The sequence below is a fragment of the Buteo buteo genome, chromosome 2 (assembly GCF_964188355.1).
Source record: "Buteo buteo chromosome 2, bButBut1.hap1.1, whole genome shotgun sequence".
NCBI lineage: Eukaryota > Metazoa > Chordata > Aves > Accipitriformes > Accipitridae > Buteo > Buteo buteo.
Genome location: NC_134172.1, coordinates 37,699,252 through 37,719,401, shown reverse-complemented (window position 1 = coordinate 37,719,401; position 20,150 = coordinate 37,699,252). Strand labels below are relative to the sequence as shown.

Sequence of the window (20,150 nt, the reverse complement as noted above, 5' to 3'; positions counted from 1 at the left end):
TGTACACTTTTAATTTCCAATTAAATATCCACTGAGTTTCAATAGTGAGGAACTCAAGCACCCTTCAGACTCTACCTATAGAACAAAGGAGACCTGCTGTGCATGCTGTGGCAAGCAGGTGTCTAGGCAGTACATCACTGAGCCAAGAGTAAAAATTATCTGTGGAACAGTATAGCACCTCACCAAACTGCAGCCCTCACACACAGTCAATGTCAGCTCCAATTTGAAACACCAGGATTTCAGCAGAAGACTGGATGTTTGGGGTTTTTTTCCTTTATTTAACAAAGAATACTGATACCAAGTTCAGAATTAAGCAAGATAAACATTAAGCAACTAGAAAACAAAACCAAAAATGTACAGCCTTTCTCAAGATCTATGGTTACTTCCCCTGTAAACATCTTGAATCCAGGAAGTGTTAATCCCAATTCCCGTTACAGTTTCTGCTGCTCTGAAACAGTGGCATTGCACACATAGACTATCCCTCCTCTTTTGACCTTTAAGCCTTCTCCAGGATACAAGACCCCACTGGGACAAAAATATTGATTTAATCAAAGCAGCCCTAACTGCCCAGTATAGATGCAGATACACTGCCAGAAAAGGTGCTTATGCCTCCCCATCCCTATAAAAGTAGGCTTGTAAAGGCTAATATTCACATATAGGCTATGTTAGGGTCCAAGCAATGTTAGGTGGCAGAATATTCTTCTGGGAGATTGCTGTTGTATGCTCAGTCCACAAACAGTCACCAGATTACAGCAGTTTTGGATAATAATTGCCTTTCTGCTCCGCATATACTCCTTTCCCTCCCTGTCTTGCTATAAAAATTAGGATACTTTCAATAGCCATGTTTATCTTTTCACCTAGGGGAGGTGACCTCTTCCTCCCACAGCCCACATGAAGACTAGCTTCATCTTTTGTCACAAGACTGCATTGCAGTCCAGCCATACGACATGGGAAGCAGAGCCTGAAGAGAGCCAAGGTTTCAGGGACTTTTTACTTTTGCCAGCTGCAATCCTTTTCAAGGTGTCTTCTTCCCCCGCCCAGTTCTGCTCGGTTTTTCCAGAATTGCAGATCTAGCTATTATGCCACATTATATGTACTTTCCAGTTTTTTTGGTTTGTTTGGTTTTGTTGTGTTGGTTTGGTTTTTAATTGAGGGGCACAATACATGCATGTCTGTCACACATTCAAGGACAATGTGTGTCCTGTAATGCTTAAGTGCAACAATTCTCTCAAAACCAGAACTTAGTGCTGACAGTTCAAAATGTCCAAGCTTGGTCGTGGAGGCCTACTGCACTGGGGACAATATAGACTCAACAGAAACCTACTGGAAAAAGTGGCATCTCCATTCATTCTTTCTCCCTGGAAACTGCTAAATTCATAAGCAAAATATTTCCTATCCAAACTCCTATAGCTTTGATATGGATGCCAGCAGCCATGCTGGCCTAAACATCCTCATGAAGAACTTCAAATCTGCCCCCAAAGCAGTCATAACTACCTAACAAGCAGGAATCAGCAGAGCAGCTCCTCTGGCTGGATCTACCTTTTAATTCCTGGCTAAAACAGCCAGTTTAGGCATGGCACCGGTGGCATTTTGTTACCCTGTCCTCAAGGCCTGGAGCAGCCCAAGTAGTTAGGGTCACACATAAATGACAAAATGGCCAAAACGACCCCTAAACCTAGTTTATACCGACTCCCTCATGGTTACAGTCTTATGCAAAGAACACGAGTGCTGAGAGCAGAGGAAAAGGGCAGCACTGAGGTCATGTAGACACAAGAACTGAAAACTGAAGTGTTCCCATTTGGGTTTGCCTCAAAAGAAAGAACAGACCATAAAAGCAGCTGAAGCAAATACAAGAAGTCTTCCTTTTTTTTTTTTTCCCCTCCCCCTCCCCCCCCACCTCCATCTCCTGTTGGAAATATTTCTGCACAATGCAATGGATTGCTCAGAGACATGGATAAGCAAGAAGCTCTACTATATAGAATTTGACCACAAAAACTCTGTTTCTGAGAAGTCTAACATTTTCCTATTAGGAAAATAAGAAATCTCACATGGAAACATCTATTTTTAATATGGGGGGAAAAAATCTACCACAAGGATGAGGAATAAAAATAATCTCACACTAGATGATTATTTGCATTAATCATTCTAGCTGCATTTTAATTCAAATCTCTGTGCTCAGGACCATATCAGGTGATAACCTCATGCTCCATGGTGCCACTGTTACACATCTGATTAGTCAATAACCCCCAAAGAGTCATTTTCCACAAAGCTTCCAAGAATAATAGTTTCCCATCAGGTTGCCTATTAAGTAAAATGAACAACCACAAAGGACATGGAGGTTTTCACGCTGGGAGTGTTGGCATCTTCACTCCATGCATGCCAAGTAGTAAGGCTGATAAGAGACTAACAGCTGAACAAATTACTTTGTCTGAAACTTTTAAATGTTCATTGGGGCTGAGCAAAAGAGAATGTGCAAGTGTGATTCTTGTGGTCCACGCATCTGGTAATCAGAGCTCAGACCCAGCTCCAACCATTATGTCCTACAAAATACCTGAAGACTGATGGAGAGAAGACTGAAATGCAAGTCCTTCTCTCCTGTCTCAGTGTCTGAGCCCCTTACGCACAGAGTCACTTACTCCCCTCTGATCCAATGAATGTTTGATTCTTCCATCAAGCTCTAACAGAAGGAATTGGCACAGCATCACTCCAGAATATTCTGTAGCTTGGCAATTAAAAGCATGAAGAATACAAGCATGAAGAATACAACCAATCTTTCCTGGCGTACATGAACCTTAGTGAAATTCAATCCACAACCACCAAACTAGAATCTTTTTTTATTAAAGCTTAGACATGACTTACTTGTTTTTCATGTTTTGGTGTCATCTTCACCAGTTTGTATTAAAATGAAAATCAACCTGAAAAAAACAAAACAGGTTGCCATTTAGTACATTTAATAGTTATTTGAAGTTCATTATCACTTTTGCTAGACAGTGGAAAGAGCCAGGCTCAGTGCCATATCTACCAGGAAACATGTTTGCATTAACTATATCTAAGAATTCATTCATTTAAAAAAAAAAAAAAATTACCCATTTTAGAAGCACTGGGTTAGTCCCCTTCTGGGGATATTTGTCATACATGACAGTCCAGTGATGCCTGTCCATCTCTGGAATTCAGCACTTTTTGTCATTGCTCCCAGAGCTGCCCAGGGGCTCATCCTTGCACCCACCTCCCAACAGCTCCACGCAGCCAGCATCCCCAGTGCACAAACACAGCCGAGGCAGCGCTGCCCACACCTGGCTCCCACGCACCCAAGCACAGGTCTGCGTGACTGCAGCTGAGGTCCAGAGATGCTAAAACATCTGAGTCAGCGGAATCGAAAGCCCCTCTCAACCGTTTCTCTGAAACGGAGATATGAGCGGAGATACAAACTGTTTGGATCCTGCAGGCTACCTAAAACTCAGGCTAAATTTCACAGCATCTGTGGCTTTAAAACCTCCATGTAGGGAAGTGTATAATTATACCAAATAAAAAATTCCCATCGTTAACTTACGTTTTAAATCTACTCTTTCACTGGAAATCCCGATAGATTTTTAACTACCTCTGCAGTCCCATAAACCAGCCAGTTTGCTCAAGACAGGTATCCACACGGGAAGAGCAGGCCAGCTTTATTCACTTGCTAGCTTACGTACACACTGCCTGCCTAAAAACAACCGCCATGGGAAAAGGATTTGCCTTCCCCCTTTACCTCTCCCACATGTCAGCCAGCTAACACCCGCACTGACCCCCAGCTACAAAAACATCCCATTGCCTCCTCAGCTGTTAAAAGTCAGCCTCCTCTTTCCAAACCGAGAGGACCCAAGCAGGATCCCTCCTGCACCCCAGGAGCACAGCTCCCTACACTGGTGCCACAGTCCGGATGGATGCCACTCGAGCGGGAGAAGCTAAGCAAAATCCTCCCGCGCATCCCTCTGGGCAGGTACCTTGCACTGAAAAAGGTTAATTTGCAGCTTTCTTTGTCAATCCCCAGCAGCTGTTGTCAGCTGGCTGCAAAATGTTCACACGCGACTAGGGAAGGCACATGGCTATGTTTTTGGAGGTGGTTTGCTAAGGTTTAGTGACACGGAGCTTGGAGCCACTCTCGTTATTATACAACTGTGTATTCAGGTCAAGCCCAGCTAAGGACTCCTGGACAGCCCAGCCCTGCCCAATGCCTCTTACAAACACACCTAACTTTCAAATTACAACTCTATCTGTTCTAATAAAACAGAGCACAAAGATAAGCACACATATATTTCTTCAACCAGGAAATTATTGTGGAACAAACACATCTTTGTCAAATTTCTATAAGATCAGTTATATCAAAATAGGATGCTCTGTCTCCAAATAGAAATGTCCATACACGGGACTTCAGATATCCTGAATAGTGCCATCAGTACGGTTCCCGTCTCTATAAAGATAAGGCCACCATTTCACTTCTGTAACTAGGATGGCGCTGATAAAAGCACAGAGGAATATTGAAAACACACTTCCCAAAACCTTTCTTTTTTTACTCGATGTGTTTATGCCCAACTTGCATATATGCTCTGGGCTGAAGGCGTAGAGGACCACTCGGACACTTCTTGCTGCACAAGCTCAGCAGCGCCAAGCAGCTCTGCAAGGGGGGAGGGGGGCAAGAATTTGGCTCATCAGTTGTAACTGCTGTTAATACAGAAGTACGTTAGAAGCTTTCCTTCTGGTGGAGATACATGGCTTTTACCTCTCAGGAGAGCACAAGCCACACCACAGAAAACACTCTGCAGGGCTCAGGCTGTTAGAAAGATTCTGTCTGCTATCTCTCCCCATTGGGTGCAGTTGTTAACCTATATAGATTGGGGGGATTTTTCCCCCCTTTCTGCTCTGGTGGAATGTGTTGTGGTTTTTTTGTTTTGTTTTAAAATGTTAATTCAATTTATTTTTTTTTAGTTATATATCTTTATTCTATCAGATTCTGCAGCCTCTCTCTCTCTCCTGCCTCTTAACTGATGTAAGTAAGAAATTATGCAAGCCCAAAATATCTCATTCCTGACACTATTAGTGAATGACAGGGCTGAAATAACACATTTCATTTTGTCATCTGTTTTCCTAACGACCAAGTTATGTGCTGGTGCAGGTTAGAAAGAATAGTTTAAACTCCAAACAGCCACTGCAATTTTAAATATTTAATTATGCAAATTAATATTTCAGCACCAAAACCTTTCCTAAAATATTTAAAATATATCCTTTTCTTCATCAAGTAATAAAAAAAAAAAAAAAAAAAAGGAAACAAGCCCACCAAAGCTACCTTTTCCACTGACTTCAAGTCCAAGATTGCCCCTGTCACTCTGCAGCCACTTGCAAACATACTGAATGCAGTATTCTGTCTGGTAGCAAGACATATTTGGGGACTTCTTTAACACATGTAGAAGCCAGTGAAGCAGAACAGTTCAACTGTCTGCTTAAGAAGGTGTCTTTTTATCTTTAGAAAAACCCTACCCAAAATACCGGTGACAGAGAGAAGCTGCCTTCAGAAGACAAACAGAAGATTGCTGGTCTTTTTACTCATAAAAAAAATTTCCACTGACAGAGAAACGCACCAGTGCTGGGAAAAAGAATCAACAAAGTCAGTAGTAGATCTATACTTTTGATAAAACGCTTTCTGCTGTGACTGGGGAAAAAAAAAAAAACACCAACAACGTTGCTTAGAGTAAGTTTTTGTTCTGCTTCTGATCTATTATCAGACTAAAGACTTTTTTATTATTATTACTTAGTTTCATATACTTAATATAATACCTGCTCGTGGTACGTATTTTTGACAGTTCTTAATTGCATAACCAACGAAACTGCCAGGGAACGGCTCCACAACTGCCAACAACAACAACCCAAAAGCAAAAAGATTACATAGGATGACTTGCCATACCTCCCATAGCCCCCCCCCAAAAAAAAATCGGGGGGGGGGGACACCAAACCCAAGTACTGCAGTGCTTTTCTTAGGGATAATAGATAAACTGCAGTGCTCTTCTTGAGGATAATAGAGAAATACTATTAAATATTATATTTTATTTCATATTTTAGAGTTCATTTTATATTTTAAAAACTTAATTTAAAAAGATTAATTACTATTACTAGGGGAATACCCTTTTATCATGTAGGAACACTCTTTTTATCTTAAAGGAGGAAGTATCTTCTCCCCTACATTCCCAAACTGAAAGATGAAAACTCAAGCAGTACCACAGACAAAAACCATGACACTTGCTGTAAGAGCACAAACAAATGCGAGCCCCCCCAGCTGCCTCACTAGTAGCTGTGTTTAGCTGCACTAAAGTTTTGTGATTTCACTCATTGCTGGGCAGTGGCCTATGCAATGTTCTTGTCTGCTCTGGGAGTGCTCATAGATTCCATGTGGCCAGTGTTTCCCCTCAAGCAACAAATGTTGATCTTTGGCTCAAGAATTATCCATCCACACACCTTTGGTTATTTCTAAGCATGTAACTAAATGACTACCTTCAAGCTTTAATGGGGAAGAGTGATTTATTTTCAGACCTCGGTGATGATTGAAAGTCCTATCCAGTCACAAGCAAAGTCCTCAGCTGCACTTTCAAGGTTGTTCCCATCATCAGTAGCAAATGAAACTTTTTTTCAAGGCTTCAATGTGACCAAGAGAGAGATCACAATTAAACCTCTAAATACTTAAAGATCTTTCCCACATTTTAGATTTTTCTTACCTTAACACTCACATAAAATGTTACAAGAATTTTAACCTACAGCCTGTAGAAAGTTCAGCTGCATCCGTACATGGAGTTCACTATGACACAACACACCTGTGTGCACCCACCCTCACTATGTACCTGAAATGGATCCATATGGATTTGTAAGGAAAATATACATGCTAGTGATGGGGCAGAGGGGAGCCATGCAGAGATATGAAGAATGGAGCTGTGCTAAAAGAAGATGCTAACTTTGGAGAGTTCAAAAAAGGCTATAATAAACTCAAATAATCCCATACTAAAACATAAGTAGTACTTAGATTCAGGATAGGATAATGCGAATTTATTTTGGGGACTACGGATTGTACGTGCAGAAGCCTCAGGTCCTGGACTAATCCTGAAAGGTCAGTCACTGGCAGGGAGCATCACTGCTGGGGAAAGAGTGTCTGCTGCAACTCCTGCGTGAAGGGGAGGACCTGAGAGATGTCTGTACCAGTGCTGTTGCAGGAAGGTAGGAAATAAGGGAGCTAAAGCCCCATTTAGTAAATTCACTAAGTCAGAATTATAGATGAAATGTTATTATAGGTTTCAAAAGAAAGGATAACAAGGAGCAGAAAGCAATGTTAACGTATTTATGAAACAAAACTCCCTAAAGTCGTAAGAACAGCCATACTGTATGTATCAACAGAAATGTCCATCTAGTCCAGCAGAGACTTGGATGGTGACTCATAGCAGAACCTCAGAGTATAAGAAACAGGCAAAGTTTCGAGAGCTTATTCCCAAGTTTTGAAGAAAATAATGTGAAAACTATATACAGGCAGCATACATTTATACATATTAAATGTACCATTCTGTGATGCCAAATTGACCACAGCATAACACAGTCTGGCATTTACAGAAATTGGGTGCATGGCCATCACAGAACCACTGCGCTTGTTGATGGAAAGAATCTTATTCAAATGCTGTTCCCCCAAGCAGGGACTTCCACTCAATCCAGAGTAACTCAGCCTCAGCATAAGCAGATGCCTTCTACTCCACCTGGTCCAGTTTAATACTGGGGTCAACCCAACTGCAGTCATCAGAGGAGTCATGAGTTCCCCTGTGTCCCTCACTGTCCACGAAAAGGACAGTGAGGACTGACACTAGACTGTGCAGGTCACAGAATATCTTTCCTTCTTTCATCAACCCTGCCGGTTACCTGCCTCGCCTTCCCTCAGCAAATCACTGTAAGGGTCGGCTTGTTAGAAGTGAGAAAAATATTAAATACATAAGCATTTTCATCTTAACTCTGCACAACACACGGATGTCTGCAGACCGCTTAGTGATGTCAATAAAATAAAGTACCCCTTCAGCAAATCCATCTCACTTTCCAGACTCAAGGGTACCTGCTTCATCAGTGTTATATTACAGTAGCAGCAGAATCACTTTGCTGCTGAGCAGGAAAGGAGGACACCACCTAAGTTGCTTTTAGAAGAACAAGACCTTTCCCGTCAGGATTCATGGACCTTCCCTCCAACGACAATGCTACGTAGAAACGCACTGCCAAAAATCATGCCTTTCCAGCTGCACTTGAAATTCCAATTTCCAGCCGCTGCTGACAAGATACTTAGTTAATTACTCTTTTCCTACAGGATTTCACTCCATTTGGTTGCTAAATGCTTGTTTATGGCCACCAGAATTAAGACAGCTCCTCTTTAAACACTGTGTTATTGTTTTTCCCCAACCAGCCATTCCTTTTTGCTGCAGTCTTCCTAGCTATTGAGACCTGTATTATCAAAACAATGAATTCAATCCATTTAAAAAAACTTAAGAAATTGTCATTCATTTCAGAGGAATGTGAAAATCAAAGCATTAATCAAACACAGGAATTTTCCTCTCCCCTCCAGAATATATACATGACATGGATCGCAGTGTCAGGTGTGGGTCCAGTTACAATGGTAATACACCACACTTTGAATTGCATCAACTTAATACCATTTTGCTGGACAGCAGCACGACTTGCATGCCAAGCCCCTCTGAAACCTCTAAAAGCCTAAAGATAAACAAGGAAGAAGCACTAAGAAATCTGTTCACAGTATGAGAGCATTGGATGTTTTTTCACTCTCTTTTTTTTTTTTTTTCCAGTCTCAAAGTGCAGATGTATGCTCAACCAAAGGACTTCATGCATATTCTGCAGTTTCAGTGGGTTGCTGATCTCAGAGCAACTATTACTTTGGTTTTTTCCCATTAGAAAATACCGGTAAGGCTAATGCTGGCAGATCGGGCTCTTAGGCAACGGCTAGATAACAGTAATTGTGGGTCAAGACACTGAAAGAACAGTATATGTCAGCCCTCATCATGGTAATAAGTCATTACTCAGAGTTGATGCTTGCCACAGCTTCTGCAGACAACCTGGGGACCACTCAAAATTCCCCTGCAGCTCTGGCTCCTGTGTTCTCCAGGCAGCCTGTCAAGCTGGTCTGCCACGTGAGCCTGCCTTTGCTAACTCTTTGCAAATATTACGGTGCATAATAAGTAGCTTAAACTACAGTAAATGATTTTGTAGTGTAAATAATTGCCGGTTTTGTTGCTAGGGCATTTTCAGAAGGCCAACAAAGGGATGAGGCAGTGTTTGAAAGGAAGCACTGGTGACCTCCAAAGTTAAGTCTCAGTAAGCGTGCTTGCTCCAGAGAACTTTTGAGATCCCTTGAGCTAAGAGAAATCCATTTCAGAATCAACAACAACCTTGGCAATCTGGCAAGTTCAACCATTTCTCAACTATAGCCATACTCAACATGGAAAATACTGGATGAGCACTAGACTTCTTACCAATACTTATATAAATAGGGCATACCACTGGCAGTAAAACTACCTTTGAAAACAAAGGGAAAGCAGCAAGTAATTTCCAGGCTAAAACCACTTGCTCACATAGTACCTGAGTATTTTCCAGGTCAAAGTTCTGTACAGTTACAAAAATGACGACTGAATATGTACATGTTGTGCATATACAAACCATACACACACATCTTACTAGACACACCAATGAGAACCAGCAATATAAAAATCACCCACAGAGAGCTAAGCCACCCCTAGATATTTTTATATGATGACAGTTAAAAACATCATATTAGCTAGCTATTGCTTTTACAAGCTGGATTACAAATCAAAAAGAAGGGATTTGTAAATAGAGACTAAAGTAATTTCAGAACACTGATTAAAATCCTAAGAAAAATCTTAAATGTTGCTTCTGAAGGAGGGTTTATGTTCAGAGAATGTATGTTTTTCTTTCTTCCAAAACTTCATGTTTCTTACAGGAATTAAATATTTCATTGCATTAAATTGAATTAAGCTGCCCTAAAAATATTATCTTCCCTAAGGTATCTCTCTGTAATAACTAACTTTTACTTATCATGGGGAAAGAAGGGCCGATGGCTGCTGTATCTTTCCTGCAGAGTAAGCAAAGCAAAAGTCAGCAAATGCCGTGCAGGCTTATTGCAACATTTCTTTCTCTGTCTCTCAAAAGCAGAGGGTGGCATCACCTGACCCTTTCCTTTCTGACTCACCCCCTGGAATATTTTTAGTCTCATGTGCCAGAAATTTCTCATTTTTTGCTCATTTCAAACGCTTTTAATTTATGGTAAGCTTTTTCTCTCCTGCTTGAATTGTTGCTACATAGCACTACATGTTTTAGCTTGGCCTTCTTCCTGCTGCGGATTTCCTTATTCTACCGAAACAGCTATTTTTGTGATGCCCCACCTGGTCCCATCTAGGAGTTGCTAGTGCTTGGTCTTGTCCCCAGAGAGGAAAGTGAAGCAAAAGCAATAGTCTCAGCCACAACCACAGAATTATAAGTCCCAGTCTCATGATATGCGTCTGGGGAGATGGCTGGGAAAGACTGAGCACAGATACCATCAAAAATAAAATGAATAGTTAAGTAATAACGTCCTGAGACAGATCGATACTAAGCAGCCTCTGTAACTGCAGCTCAAAAACAGTGGGGAAGATGGGAAATACTGCAGTCAATACAGCACGCTCACCAAGCATTTTGATCAGCTCCACTCAAACCGTTGTGCTTCTTGGGCCTTTTAAGTTGACCAAGCCCATGAGGGACCATTCCAATGGTCCAGCTGGATCAACCACGCAGTCCCTCACACAGTGGCACTTCACTCTTCTGGGCTCTCTTCCCCTGAAGAACGCATCAGATGGCCCATCGTTATGGCAGAAACCTACTGGTGCTGCATCTGTGTAACTGCACCTGTATATTGCAGCAGTTTACAAGCTGGATCTATCAACAGTTAAACTAACCACTTAAGAATGCATTAACGGTGATTTCAATGGGGGCAGCTTGCTTGTTCAACAGGCTTTGTTCTCTTTCTCAGCTAGCCTGTGGCAGTGGCATGAAAACAATATTCTGGAAGTAAGTAGCTTCTAAACAGTGTTATTCATTACTAAAGCAGACAATTCTGAGGAGCAAACAGCTTTTGGCAGGAGAAACTTTTCATGAGACTGACCAATAAGAAAATCAGGCTGAAAATCAGTGATTTATCCATATCCCTGGATTTTCTGCTTCTCATTTCTTTTGTGCCCACTAAATGTTAAGATGTGATTTTGGTTCCTTTCACCCCGGTTACAGACCCCACTGTTGCACCATGACTTTGTAAGACTAGCATCAGCCCTTGGCCAAGTCTCAGCACGGGAGGCAGATTTCCAGTATGGAAAACTCTTTTCAGAAGTTGTGAGAGAACAGCGGGAGACATGACAAACACATAAAAATGGGAGGATGAGAAGAAAAGCAGCACTTGGGTTTGACTGCTCTGCCATCACAGCCGAGTCAAAGGAGTCACCGGCCAGCCTTGGAACAAATGCTGGCTCACGGTCAAGCAGCAAGAGGAGCAAAGGTAGAAAACTTCATGCCTGCAGGACAAATGTGGCCCACAGCTTGCTTTCACGGTGCCCAAACCCACATGATATTTTTCTAACAATGAATTCAAGCAGACCACTAAGTAATCTGAAGGACTTTTTCTGCATTTAGCAGGAGAGAGACTTCCGACTGTAGCAGGTGCTGCCTAACTGAGCAGAATGCACAGATTTAAATTCATTTTAAACCTGGTCAGTTCAGACTGTATTACAAGCCTATCAGAAACAACGGACCAAGATGAAACTGGTTTAAGTTAGTGTTGTTCACTTAAGTATATGTGCTTCAGGCCAAAAAAACCCACAATCCAGTCTTAAAACAGAACAAGTGTCAATTTATATAATCACACCTTTAGCTAAACCACACATTACGTATGGATGTATTTGAAATCCTACTTTGTGGTCCTACAGGCAAATCCATAATAAACATCCATCATGTGGCTGATGAGACCTGACAACCACCAAAAGATCCTCTCCAGCCCCACCGTTTTGCAGAAACACAACGATGCTGCGCAGATGATGGCTTTTCAGTCCAGGGCTATGCATGCGTCTCAGAACAAAACTGCGATCAAGGCAACTTGGCAAAACGAACAGCCCAGATGAGGTGGGAGCAGAAGGTACCAGTTACCGCACCACACATCATCTGCAGCTGGAAGCCGGTAGAGGAAAGCCCCGCTGCAGGTCTCCAGCCTACTCAGGCATTGGTAGTAACTTCTCTGCAGAACTGATGCAGTTGGGTCACTATGGCCAACAGAGATGGAAATAACCATTACTGATGATGCATTCTGCTTTATAGGTGAGTTTCAAATTCTGCAGCACTTTATAGGCAAGTGTTTTACATACTTGGAAAGCACTCTATAAGGATAGTGCTGTCCTTGACAGGGTCTGTTTTATTGATCTAGCAGGAGAACAGGAAGAAGAACGGTTGCCATCTAGCCTAAAAACAACGCAACTTTTGCAACTGGAAAAGCTAGCTATTAACTGACTGCTGAAGACCAGAATTTCATGTGCATTAAGGAGAGAATAAGGCTATTCAAGGATTGAAAGTTATCTAGTTTAGCTAAGCTTATGGGGAAAAGACAGCGTTCTTAGAATTAAGCTTTGCTAGAAGTCCAGTGAAGGGGTAATCATATACACTGAACCCAATTATCACTTTGCACACTGCCAACAGACTTACATTTCAGATGTCTAGGACAAGTGAATTACCACCCAAAGTTAGAATGATAGAAGCTCTAGTGATCCTCAGGTGGTCAAAATAATTCTGCAGTGTTCAGAAACATGCTAGTGCTTGTTACTGTCATGGTCTAAGAGTATCAGCAACACAGTGCTGTAGGCAGAGATGGTGCCTTGTATGAGACATCAGAAGTGTACTTGACAATATTACAGAGGCCGTATATCCCAAAGCCGTATTTTTTCAAGCAGACATGTTACTCTAATAAAAGATATTTAATGTGCAAAACTCGCCTTGGACAAACTGATCTGTGGCTCTGGAGAGCCTGGAGAACATGGAATAATCATTTTTGAAAGAGAATCATTGCTTATGCACATATGCTATAGTATAGCATATTAATATTATTTTTCAAATCTTGTATTTAAATTCAAATATGTAGTGGCAAAAAGGAAGGCAAAATCTGTCTGTGGACTGAAGCCTGAAGACTACCTTTGTGTTTTCTTAAAAGTAGTCTACCACACTCCAAATACTGTTTACAGTTACCTTGCATTAGTTACAAGGTTTGGTGCATGTATTGAAGGGTAGTTTTCCTGAGAAGGTCAAGATGCTTTCTTTGCAAGGTGACTTGAACTATTAACACCTACATACCAGGGCTCGCATTAAAGCCCTGTGATCCAGCTGTGAAAAGCTCACCAAAAAGACCTCAGCTGGGAGAGGATCTTGCACCTCTACTCTAAGATTTAGCCTTGCACTACACACCCAGTGTAGACAACCTTTTACTGGCTGGCAGGTCAAACAGATCTTCCTTCCAAATCTACCTGTGGTGACGAGTGAAACAGCAGTTGATTAGGAAGGCTTCATTTCTGCAGAAGTATTTACATGTGTCAAACAGTTCTTCACAAAATCCCCAATGGGATATTTTGGTTATAAATCCTCTCTGATTCTTGGATCTTACTGTCCAAACCTAGTTTCATGGTCTGGGAGGTGGAAGGACTGTTTGGGCCAGCCACCTGGCTGCCTTCCTCACCATCTTCACAGCAACCCCCACCTTCATCCACCCACAGAGGGGGAGACAAGGGGCTTTATCACATCTGGAATGAGTGATTTGCCTTCCTGTCTCCCCAACAGCCCTGTTGATTCAACTCCAAATAGTCATACCGCAACCAATTTTCACCTTGACCAGACAGACATAACGAATGTAATGTAGTTATAAATTCTTGCGGAGCAGACCAACTGGTGTCACAGCCATTAAACACCAGTCTCATCACTTCACATGTCTGGAGACATGTGAGGGTATCTTCGGGCTGTGCTGCTCCATGCCATGAGAGCCAAAGCTATTACATTTAGCTGTCCTCAAAGCAAGCATGATCGCAACGATGCTACGTGCCAATGAGACTATTTATACATGCAAATGCCCGGCACATCATAGGCTCTGGCATTATCAAAATGCTCTCCAGCGCCCGAGACTTGCAGCTATTTCCCCTCTCCATGTAACCGCTCCCCAACACACCCCTTACTACCTCACCTTTTCATGCCTCAATAGTAGAAATTCATTTCTTCTGGGAAGAGGCACGCCACTCTTGGGAAAAAAAAGCCTTCCCCTCTGGGAAGACAGCTGAAAATCTCATTAAAACCAAAGTTATGACTAATTTAAAACCACACATCACCATTACGCAATTAAAACAACGAGACTATTAGAAGGCACAAAGTTATAACCTGGTGACTGTTGTTGTACACGTGGAACAAGGTAGGCGAGCAGTTAGGGCTTCCCTGAGGGAAAGGAGGGGCAGGAACTTGACCTTGCAGGATGCGTTGGCAGCACACACACAGAGGTCAGGGTATATTACTCATTGTCAAGTCCATAGTAAAACAGATGCTTTGCTACAGGAGCAAAACATCCGTTTTGCTTTGAAGAGTAGTTTACCTATGAGTGAGTGTATCCTCCTAGACAACTCTGGCAGAGAAGAATGGGAAGGAGTAATTTTCTTAAGCCACAAAACCTTTAAATACCAAGAAAAAGGAATTCCTTCTTACCACAAAACCAGGCACAGAAAGTAAACTGCATTCTCGTTCTCTTTTTACTTACCCGTAACAAAATCATTGTTGGTTTCTTTGTTCTTAAACAAATGAAACTCATCAGTATGCAGCCTGCTAAACGACTCTGTGGCAATCTGTAACACCAGTCACCGAAGATGCTGGAGCGAAGAGAAACTCCTCTCAAACCAATCAAGTCCTTCCTTTTGGGCTGGGCCCACAGGGCGATGCGGAGTTGTAAAGCTTTTTGCAAGGTTCATGTCTATTGATGAATTTGCCTGCCATACTGGTAGACATTTTGAAATAACCTGTGCTGAGGTGCCAGGGAGACAACGTGCAGTGCCGGTGTACGGACATCAACACCTGCACAGCACCCATCCCAAGACATACCCTCTTTAACTGCCGGCTTTCAGCAAAACAGAAGAAAACAAGCAAGAATGTAGGATGTATGTTATTTGCGCAACTGTCCCCTAAGTACCGAAGGAGTGAGTGTAGTGGGGGAGCCAGCAGAGAGGCTGGCAGACAGTGTGGGCTACTGACTCCTTTAGCACACACTCTGTGGAGAACATGCCCAGCAAAGTCTGAAAGGAAACTGGTTTCTGAGACCAGAAGCCCTGAGGACATTTAAGGATTCTGTGAAGGCATATCACTAATTAGACCTGAAGAAGAGAAATACTATTTTGAAGTTCTCCAAGTTGAAAGAGGATCACTGGAGGAACACAGTGGGAAATGCAGGACCATTTGCGATTACATTATTGGATTATGTTCCATTAAATCTCCCACTGACCCCCCTGCTCTGCAGAAATCTGGACAAGTAGGATTCAGATAGCAGAACATAAACGTTCAGTGTCTTTGCGGATGCTCACAAGGTGTCTTTCTTACTCTTCAGCTGCTGCCCAAGAAGGCAGCGGATCAACTGTAGGTCATGCGTCACGATGCAGCCTCACACAGATGTCCTGGATCCCCTTGGACAGCCCCCTTGAAAGGCACAGGTCACCCACATCCAGGCAACCAACCCACGCTCAAGCTGTACTGTGTAGAGATTTAGCAAGGAATGCTACAAATGAACAGATCCAGAGCCAAAATACTATGCACCAGACTTGTGCATGTAGTTCCCTGTAGTCAATGAGCAACTATAGCATGATTTGCTTCTCTATCCCAAGAGTTACCCTGCCAAGAAGTCAGGAAATTCCTGTAGGACACATAGCTGTTTTTTCCTCTTAGTATTTTTAGTATCAGAAGAACAAAAAAGTTGCCAAGTTATATTTTTGAGATAATAAAAAGATGCAAAATGTTTAACAAGAAAGAAAGAAAAATCACAATATCCTAACTTAACCACATCTCTTTTACTTCTCTGCTTACAAAAGCCAAAAGCTTAGGCATACTACATACCACATGCATGGAAATAAGATCCATGTGATACATTACAGAGATATGATACACTGAATTTGTAACCTGTCCCATCCTACCTACCCGCTCCCAGGAAGCAAGGAACACCTCCAACAGTCCATGCCGCTGAGCAAATGTTCACAACCTTTTTGCTTTGGGATTTATTACAGCATGTTGTTTGTTTGGTTTGTTTTTGTTTTTTTTTTAAATCACCCTGCCAGAGAAGTGTTTCCTTCTTTCATACAGAGAAATTACAAAATTGTATGATAAAAGCAGAGAAGGTTGCAGTTGCCTGAAATTATAGTTATTAGGAAAAGTACCGAGCAAAAATTGACTAAAATAGAGCTGCAAGATTGATTCAGTCCGTTCCACTCAGAAGGGCCCAACTTCTGCATCAATATTCTTGACAGCATCTTTCACCCCACAGGATCAGAGCACCAGCAGAAGGGCCAGCAGAGGGGAACACCATGCTGCAGCAAGCACATTTGGTACCAGCCAGTGCAGCCCCTCAGGCCAAAGGCAACGCTGCTCTACGGCAGGGACAATAAGCATCAAGGAGAGGTGCTCTAGGGTTGCTTAACTAGGAACAGGATGCAGGAAGCTTCAAAATTATGGCCACCATGACCTTCTCTGGGCGTGAGAAGCTATTTTGTACAAGATTCATGTGCAGCAGTAGCGTGAGCTCTGCAAAAATTCCTAGGAACATAGCCTTCACCCTTATTATGTTCTGGTTCTCATCTGTTCAGCGCTACTACCTTACATCAGCCACACCACCAGTCCTGGCTAGATGGTGACAGTTCACCCAGAGAAGCCACATCACAACACGTTTACCAGCTGCTGGCTTGATTTAATGCTCCACCTCCTCTTATGCCTGAGAATTACTCAGTTTGACCCAAATCCCCAGTGGTTTTTGCTCTGTATGGCACCGTGTTTGGGAAGGGAAATCCCAGGACACTCGGAGTCTGCAGCACAGCAGGGCACCGCTGATGTCCGACCCGTACACCGAAAGCATCACAGCACCGTGGGCATGCAGCGACCGCAGAGGTAGGTGGCTTAAGCAGGTACACTGGGGCTGGTAAAAGGTGCTGCTTTCAGAACAGCTGTTCTTCAGGAGTCAGCGTGGAAAAGCATAGCTGAAAACAACTCCTAAGTGTATTAAAAGATGAAAGGGAGAGGCTTTGAAGAGTAAAGGCGATGTTTACCCAGCTCTGCCTGCAAGGCAGGCAACAAGGGAAAACCAGAAAACTGAAAGTCTGTTGAGGTAGGATCTAGGCACTATTTCATGGAACACAGCAACGCAGTGTTGTAATGCTACTCCAGCTTTCTACTGGGCTATCCCTAACTGATTGTATCATAAACATATCTTGAAAGAAAAAAAGAAGAAAAAAAAAAAAAGAAAAAACACCCAAAACAAACAAAAAACCCACCAAACCTGCACCATTCAAATAAATCACTGTCTTACTCAAACGTAAAAACTATTGCAGCAGATTCTATCACAAACCAGCTAATTTTAGGAAAGAGCATCTGCAAGCTGGCAACTGCTGTTTTGCAATGGTATAGAAGCACCAGTCTTTAATTCCAGTAGCTCTGCTGATAACAGTTAACTGCAGTTAAACTAAAGAGACATAAACAAAAGGGGAACCATGATACCAATATAATTTATAATGGTTTTGCCACTTGTATGAACATTTGGAGGTACTCAGCTAAACACCTATTTTGCTCTACGTTCACAAATAGTGTCCTGTTTTCTATTCCATAAGCCGTCTGGGACCAGGGACTGCCTTTTTGCCTATATTTGCACAGCTCCTACCATGGGGCACAAGCAACTGGATGAGGCTTCTAGGTGCTACTGTCTTCTGACTACACTACAGCATTGGAGAGATCATGTTGTTAGTACCTTAGTAGTAATATTTTTCAGAACGTTTTTCTTCTTAAAAAAACCCACTTAATTATTTTGCAAATAAAATCTAAAATCATAATAACCTATAATAAAGCTCACATGTATTATAAGCCCTTAAAAGTATATGAACACAGGCATGCTGCACCAATGTAAGTTCTTTAAATAGAAATTCATTAAAAGGTAAATACTTCTTAGATTCAATACAAAACACACATGACAAACAAGAGACTTCTGGATTTCAAGTCAAGCATCATAAACATAGCGTAACACCCTAGACTGAAGTAGGCATAAATATTATTTTCTTCTCCTACACAAAGAAAACATCGGTATTTCCATTTTTCTAAAGGAAGTCCTGTTTGTGTCATTCGGGAAAGCTCTGCCTCGCACTACTTTTAGTTTCAGTTTTCCCCATCCTCTTCACTTGAGCTATTTCCTCTCAGTGCGAGAAGCAGAGTGGGAAACAAAAACTCAAGCTGCGGTTTTCCTTGGGCAACGGGCGACCCAGGCACGTGCCAGGTGGGAGCTTCCAACGCACCCGAGTGGGGCCAGACCCTGATCCTCAGTGGCCTGGCTCCACACCTCTGTCTGCCTTTACCTTTTCACCGCTGCTAGCAGAAATTAGGCAATATTTACCTAAAATTGCCACATCCTCGAAGGGGCTGCGAGAACGCCCGGCCTGTCGCGCCCATCCGACGGCGACCGCATGTCTCTATAGGGCGATCCCAGCGAGCGGGTGGGAGACAACGAGCAAACATGGGTGTTCCACGGAAAAGCGCAGGCAGCTGCCCACGTGCAGCTCTGTGCCTAATTCCAGTCCGCGGCCCAAGGCGAACCCGGCAACTCAATCACTGGAACCTCCTTTGGTTTATAAATCGGTCAGTTTTAATTGCATACTGTGCTTTCATCAGGTTTCTTCATATGTACCTGAAAACGCTCAGGCCGCTTAACTTCAATAACACACAGAATTTAAAAATAAGAAGCCGGCAGTCTCCTGACTAACAAAGGTACAACAAATACGATGTATTTAGTACAAAATTACATCATGATATACGTTTTATGATATACGTTATATATTTACGTATTATTATACACAGTAATGTGCACGATTATATAACGTATATACATAATAATAATATAACGTGGATACGTGCAGAGCTTTTGCACAGCCACATAAAGATCATAGCCGCCAAAGGTGACGGGCTCGATTCAGCAAAACAAAAAGCCGCCGTTCAAAACAAGATTAAGCATTCTTTAAACCAAATTTTCTGACTGCCTGGAGTTAATCATTACTAGGAGTAGTGACTTACACAGCTGTAAATCACAGGCGGGCGCCTACACCAAAGATCAGGGGAACAAACGCGCTTTAAAAGCCGGGGAGGCGCCAAGCCCACCCACCCCCCCCCGCCCGCCACGGGCTCCCCGTTCCTACCTGGGCTTTCCAAGCCGTTGCCTAAACCCCGGGGTGCGTTAACGCGCTCAGGCGGCGCCTCACCGTCACCCGGCGACCGGGGGAGGACGGCTCTACTCCCGCCCCGCCGCCCCGCCGTTCGCGGCTATCGACACACGCACACAGCCCGAGCGAGCCCTCCCCGGGCGCCCGGCGGGCTCCTCCAGCCGCTGCACCGGCGACCGCTCCGGTGCCGCGGCCGGGACGGCGCTGCCCCGAGCCCCTGGGGAGGCCGGAGGGGCTGACACCCGCCCCCGCCCCGCTCACCGCTCGCCGCCGACCGCGCGGAGCCCCAGCGCCGCCGCTCCCGCCGCCGACCGTAGGCCGGGAGGAGGCGGCGCCTCACCAGCGGTGGGCGGGGCCGCGCTGCCCCGCCCCGCCCCCCGCCCCCCCAGGGCGCCGGCGGGGGCGGGCGGGCGGGCACTGAGTGAGGCGGTGGGCGGGGGGGGGGGCGCAGCACCGGCCTTTCCGCCGGGTGCCGAGGGGGTTACCTAATTTTTAAAGCCCTGTGTTCTCCGCCTGTGCTCTGGAAACCCAGGGGTGGAAAGAATGGCTTTGCTCCAAAAAAGGTGGGGTTAGGAGCCTTTTAGTTAA

At 43.5% G+C, this 20,150-nt stretch overlaps 1 protein-coding gene across 2 annotated transcripts in view; it reads right to left on the bottom strand.

The window, feature by feature from the left end:
* SNX10 (sorting nexin 10) overlaps positions 1–19,890 on the bottom strand; it is a 36,556-nt gene extending 16,666 nt beyond the window's left edge. For both annotated transcript variants that reach the window (XM_075051110.1, XM_075051119.1), the window contains exons 1-2: positions 19,824–19,890; positions 2,860–2,915 (exon numbers count right to left, since the gene is read on the bottom strand). In XM_075051110.1, coding sequence (XP_074907211.1) covers positions 2,860–2,883 — 24 coding nt within the window. In that variant the 5' untranslated portion in view covers positions 2,884–2,915; positions 19,824–19,890. The remainder of the gene's footprint in view (positions 1–2,859; positions 2,916–19,823) is intronic.
* Between the last annotated feature and the right edge of the window lie 260 nt (positions 19,891–20,150).